General features: G+C 37.4%; 1 protein-coding gene and 1 long non-coding RNA gene across 8 annotated transcripts in view; one reads left to right on the forward strand and one right to left on the reverse strand.

Annotated features, from left to right (window-relative positions):
- LOC117951290 overlaps positions 1-6,260 on the forward strand; it is a 33,823-nt gene that overhangs the window by 785 nt on the left and 26,778 nt on the right. The window lies entirely within an intron of this gene.
- LOC117951288 (glutamate receptor 3) overlaps positions 2,215-6,260 on the reverse strand; it is an 81,368-nt gene continuing 77,322 nt past the window's right edge. For 2 of the 7 annotated variants that reach the window (XM_034882934.1, XM_034882936.1), the window contains 2 exons: positions 4,512-4,759; positions 2,215-2,258 (listed from right to left, as the gene is read on the reverse strand). In XM_034882934.1, the coding sequence (XP_034738825.1) occupies positions 4,514-4,759 (246 nt within the window). In that variant the 3' untranslated portion in view covers positions 2,215-2,258; positions 4,512-4,513. Of the gene's footprint in view, positions 2,259-4,511; positions 4,760-5,192; positions 6,237-6,260 lie in introns of those variants that run through there. The other 5 variants (XR_004658129.1, XM_034882937.1, XM_034882935.1 and 2 more) reach the window with 4 other exon arrangements.

Below are 6,260 nucleotides of genomic sequence, written 5' to 3' on the forward strand. Positions count from 1 at the left end.
AGAGAGAGAGAGAGAGAAAGAGAGAGAGAGAGAGAGAGAAAGATCCCATGCCAGATGAAGCTGTCAATGGAGCCCTCAATCAGGGGATGCAAGGCAGGGGAGCGAGAGTGAAGCAGATGGTGCTTACTATTGATCCAAAACATGCACACACACTTCCACTGACTAATGGCTCAATATTGGACATATTACAGGAAAAACTCCTTTCTTTGTGTATTTTGTCTGCAGGCAGCTGATTCTCTGCCATACTGGGGTTAAAGTATGAAGTGTGTTTAACCAGAGCCGAGATCCTGCAGCCCCCTCAGGCCACAAATTCATCCACAGTGTTTTTAGTCAGCAAAGACTTGAAATAGTTGGTTGAATATGTGAAAATAATGGTTGAAAAAGTGTTGTGAAATGACATTAACATTGAAAGACACAGGGCTCTTTCTGTACATTTTATTTACAAAATGTATTAAAAGTCTCTGTACAGCGCCTCCCTTGATGAGGTTCAGCAAATTACGCATGCATCTCTTGCTCTTTTGTACCCACTACTATGCCTTTTGTTTTTTGTTGCAGAAGGTGAGGTGTACAAAAGAAAAGAAAAAAAAAAGAAAAGAAAAGGTGAAACTGATTTACAAAAGAACAACCAGGGCTGGATTACTAGTGTTTCCGTTTGTGAGTAGCAGAGCTCATCAAGCATCACTGATTTCACATGCAATGTCCTAGAAAAAAAAAGGACAAAAAAGGGAAACCAATCTTTCATCATGTAATATAAATAACTCTCCTTTATCTAAATGTACACATCCTTCTCAACATGTTCTTCATTTCACTTTACATTATCAGTTTCTTTTTTTATGTATAAAACTATCTGCCCATGGTTTTAGGTGATTAGATAGCATGTCTTCATAAATCCTAGGGAATCACAGTCGTTTGTAAGAAAGAAAATTATTACAGCAATACGGAAATGTGCTAAGCTTCAGGGCTCTCCCTGGTATAACCTTGTATAAATCTATTTTCCGTTTTATTCATATATTTTTCATTTTCATTTACTAGTGAAGTCACCAAACACTGTAATGCTCATTAAAGTAAAATCAAATGTAAAGCAAACCACATCTCATTGTAAAATGTGCAATTGTCAAAGAAAATGGAAAGGTAATCCAAAATACTACAGTTCAAAAGCCATTACTGTTATCCTTTAATTGGACTGCAGTTAATCTACAATTGAATCACCTTTTTTGTTTGGTTTAACGTTAACGTACAGGAGACTCAAATGACTCTAGATTTCAGGGAAAGACTGTTTGGGCGAGTCAGTGCTCCTTTGATATTTTACAAACTGTGGATCACAGATTCTTTTTTTTTTACTCAAGCATGAATACTTTGCTTTACACACTCTTTGTCATACAAAACACACTCTTGGCAGTATTGGAAGTGCGAATTATGACCTGGTTCTGTAGTGCGTAAAAGCCAAACCAGATCATCTTCTCATCTTCATGAGTCCCAACAAACGGTCAGAAGACAGTGGCAGCAGCACCAGAGTTTAGAGTACAAACAATACACTCGACTTTGTTTTGGGCTAAATGGCATTTCGCTCCAATGAGATCCATCTGTCTTTTAAAACAAGTACAATGCCACTATAAGTGACTTACAGCAGTATAAAAGGTATTCTCTAATAAACAGTGGCTTACAGTGCACTGAATATATCTAATAAAATGATTTGAACACATGTAACCAGTGAAAATCTGGCAGCAGAACGATGAAGAGGAAGCTGATCATATTGATTACAAGAAACCAATTAGACTTGTCATATAAGATAGATTTGTTGTCTTTCTGGCACTTCAAAGTGTGCTTAGGGTTGCAAAGGATGGCTTTAGTTCTCTCATTCATTGTAACATGTAAAATGTGTATGTATATATATATATATATATATATATATATATATATATATATATATATATATATATATATATATATATATATATATATATATATATATATATATATATTTGAATCACTGCACCATTCTTCTGTTTTGTATGAGTTTCAAGCTAAAAGCAATATCATTGTGAATGAGTTGCATTGATTGGACTCGGAGTTCCATAAGGCACTAAGAGGAGGGAGCGGCATCGGCTCTTCCCGTGACCAGTCCAGTCGTGTTGTCATTGCAGATAATCGTGCCGTGTCCACCCGAGAGGATTTGGCTTGGAGCTCAATCCCGTGATCCTGTCCTTTTATAGATGTTCAGTCACAGTTGTAAGGGACAATGGAAATGTTTCCTAAACCTGTGTCGACATACAGAACAGAAGCAAACGCAAAGAGTTGAGATATATAGTGATTGGCAGCAGGAACAAACATACAACTACTGTACATATGACTCATGTGGGTTGGAAATATGGGACTGTTAGATTGAAAATGTCAACTTAAAAAGGAATCTTAAGAAATCTGTATTCAATGTTTGAACTTACCCATGCATTTAAAAAATGAGTTGAAGAACTACTTGTCATCCAGCCTTTTTTGTATAAACAAAAACCAAAAAACATTGCTTTTATTTTTTAAAGCCCCTGAAAACTTGGTTTCAAATAATGTGTTTTTCTTTTAAATAACACCAAGTATTTGTGATTATTAAGCAACAATTGAATAGAAAGTTCCAGAAACTTCCAAGTTTTAGCAGAAAAACTCAGCTTATTGCCTTTATCAGGAGTGTGTGGTTGTAGTTTGGTTCAGTTTGATTGGCAGCGGTAGCAACATAAGCAAACAACACACCAGCTGTCCTAAAGTTTTGTCTATTCAGCCTGTTCTTTTTCAAGCCGAGACCTGTCCACTTGAATCCAATAAGAAGAACACAGACAAAAAACACGAACACAGAAGTCTCTTATATAAAAAATCTTAATATGTTTGCAGGGCCTTTAAATTTCGTTGCTCTGTTGTACAACTTCTGTAAACAAACATGTCAAACTTGGTGTTTAATGAGAAAGAACAGAATACACATGCAATCAATTCAATTAAACACATAACTAACAATTTACTTAACAGTGCACTTCTCAAGGTCCCCTTTGTTTGGTTCAGTGCTGTCAAACTGCTGTACAGAGATATTTGTTTAATCCCCGCTTCCTTCATTCCTAGTGGTATTTATGTGAGTGGTTTTTAAGTGATTTTTCAGTGGAACTACTTACTAAGCTCCCACAGAAAACTAAAGTTCCTTTGAAAGCTATTAAGTGTGTTCTGTGGAACACAAAGAGTAACAACGACACTGTAGGAATGTTGCTGTTGAACAATTTTGTATCAACCACGTGCAAATAAATCTAACTACGTAATGTGACAGGGGTCACTCAGTGTCAAACTCTTTTAGTTTCTTAGCCTCTTTTAGCTCATTGTTTTGGTTTACTCTCACCGCTCTCCTCATCAGATTCAGCAGACAGTTGTTTTCAGCGCTGTGTTTAAGCTCTGAGAAGCAACTGTACGCTACCTGTCCAGCACAAAATAACAGATCAAATAAGTGAGTAGATGGTGAATAAAGTTGTGCATTTGGCAGCTAAAGAGCCAGGTATTTTCCTCAGGAGTTGAGGGACCCCAAAACAGACTGATTATTGGAATTATCCTGTCCTAAGGCTGTCCGCGTCTGCTGTAAGTCTAAACTGTTTGCAAACACCTTTGTCATATTAACTTTATAAAGTAATAATATGTAAATGTTGTGTTTGCAGCTTTGTTAACGCCGGGAATAAAAAAAATACAATTCCATTTACATATATTGCATTGAGATGAAGGCTTAAATATCTTGTGCAAGTAAAAGCAAAAATATCTGCATGGCTAGACACCATTAGAGCAGCCTGTCCACACACAGCAAACGCCCATGTGGAACTATGCTGCAAGCAGCTCATAATGACCCATAATTACGTTTTCTGTTAGGCTGTGGTAAATGGGTCAAACAAACACAGGGCTTTCACTCAGAAGACTGGGGGTTAGGGTATCTTGTGAAACCAAAACAGTCAATTTGAAGTTAACTAAGTTTTAGGCCATCACATTACATCTTCCTGATAGTAGTTTTACATTTTAGGTTAATTGCTGATGTTTTACTAACCCTAACTAAGTAGTTTTGTTGCCTAAACTTAACTAGTTCCACTAATTTGGGGCAACTGATCCTTAACAATCAGACAATGCAACACATAATACACAGAATGAAACACATTTCTTATGCACAATAACTTAATACAACAGTTCTATGATTCTCTACAAAACATGAGGTTGTGTGTCTGGTAACTTGCTAATACTGTGTGTGTACTATCATGTTGCCTGAGGCATTATCCATGCTGCTATATGTTACAAGGCTTAAACAATATCTCAAAGTTTTGTACTTGAGTGGGGAAGTGTGTTCTGTTGTGTCCAAAATGTCAACCGTAAACAATTTTACAAGGAGCAGCCACACAGCAACACACACAAAGGCATTATTCACTCTCACTTATACGACAGGAAGCTAAATGATTAATGTCCCACACTGCCCCGGGGGACAGTGCGGACAGTAAGCAGAGGCAACGTACCTCTAGATCTTTACACTCTCGGTTCCGTATACGTTGTAGCCTTCTCTGTATGTGGCAAAGTTCTGGGTGTTGGTCGGGGGAGCCGGCTTAAAATTCTGGGCATTCTTGGCCAATTTCAGCCGTTTGGTTTCTTGCCGTGATTTATAACAGAACTCTATCAGAGCCACCATCATGGCCAGCCCCAGCCCTCCAACCAGAATATAGAAGACACCAGCCACATTGCTTAGGCTGAGAGCACTTGTCTTGTCCTGGGGGAAAGTGAATAACATAGTTAAGAGATTTGCAGTGGAGCATGAGCAGCAGAACTAAATACAGCCTGTATCCTTCAAACTGATCCTCACATAGCCTGGATTTAAACTGCTCTTGTACATCATCATACTCTATCTAACTTGTCCTACATATGGCATATTATGGAGACTAACAGTTACAAACAACAAAAAATTGAAGATGTATTTAGGGGCTACGGGTAGAATTTTGACTCAACTGATTTTCCTATGGATGTCACAAAGTTGAAAGGAACTTTGGACTGCCATAGTCAAACCATTCTCCACAATAAGGAGAAAGAAGCCAACTCTTAATGTTCTCTCTATCTGCTGGTGGATGTAGAGCGTCCCCTTCCCTACACTACATGTATAAAAAATGGCTTCAGCTCTTGACCATGTAAGGAAGCTGGTCAGTATCGCATAGGTCGACAGCTCTGAAAATCCCTATCTTTTTTTTTTAATATTCTTGGCGACATGTACGTATAACTCTCATGGGAACATTGTCATACAGTACAGTCAATTTCATATTAGATGAATGATAGCTCCATTAAAGTTAAAAAACCCCCACTAAAGATCAAACCATTTTGCTGCTGCTTACCTACCAAACATATTCTTTAAAATTTGTTCATTAGAGTTTTACTATTTGCAGTTTAACCCTATGAGCGTGGAGATATCCAGCGACTCTAACCTATAATCTGAGGTTCTGACTGTATCTCAGAGGGTTAAATAGTGGGTTTATTACATTCTCCACCTTCTTGTAATGTGCAAACAGAGCCTCTAACCTCAACTCCGAGCAGCCACAAGATTTCGAGGACACCCTACAGTGCTCTCTCCGCTTAGAGAAGTTGAATTTGAGTAACTCATCTCAATAAGAGGCTATGCTTGTTCATCACACCACAGGAGGCCAAAGAATCTAATAGACACATCTCGATGCAAACTAGTAACAACACAAATAAATCAAATTTTCATTAACAGTTTGGTAAATAGGAACAGCAGCATAATGGTCAAAGTATCATGAATGTAAAGAGTGAAAATGAGCAAAAATAGCATTTTATCAACAACTATTAACTGCTGTGATTCAATTGAAATAGTCTATGTGTAAGGCACTTTCCCCGCATTATTTTCATTACAGTTTTCACAAAAAATAGTTAATTTTATATTGCAAAAAATGGCTCATTTCCATGGCAATGACAGAAAAAATAATAATTGGGAAAGCAGTGCCTTGTGTTAAAGCCACGGTGTTAAAACTGTGTTACAGTTTGTGGCAGAAAAAGTCAAATACTAAAAAAAAAGATAAATTATGTGTAGCAAATAAACAAAATGTATACTATAGATGTCAGAGAAGTCTTGTCTTGCATATGAACAATACGTCAAAATGCAATTTGGAATCAGTACAAAAGACCTGCATCGACTGACCTTACTTCCAGAGTCCTTGGTTCCACATTCACCCTTATCGTACCACCATTTGTTTTTCAGCTTGTCTAAG

Source organism: Etheostoma cragini, chromosome 10 (genome assembly GCF_013103735.1).
Source record: "Etheostoma cragini isolate CJK2018 chromosome 10, CSU_Ecrag_1.0, whole genome shotgun sequence".
Classification (NCBI taxonomy): domain Eukaryota; kingdom Metazoa; phylum Chordata; class Actinopteri; order Perciformes; family Percidae; genus Etheostoma; species Etheostoma cragini.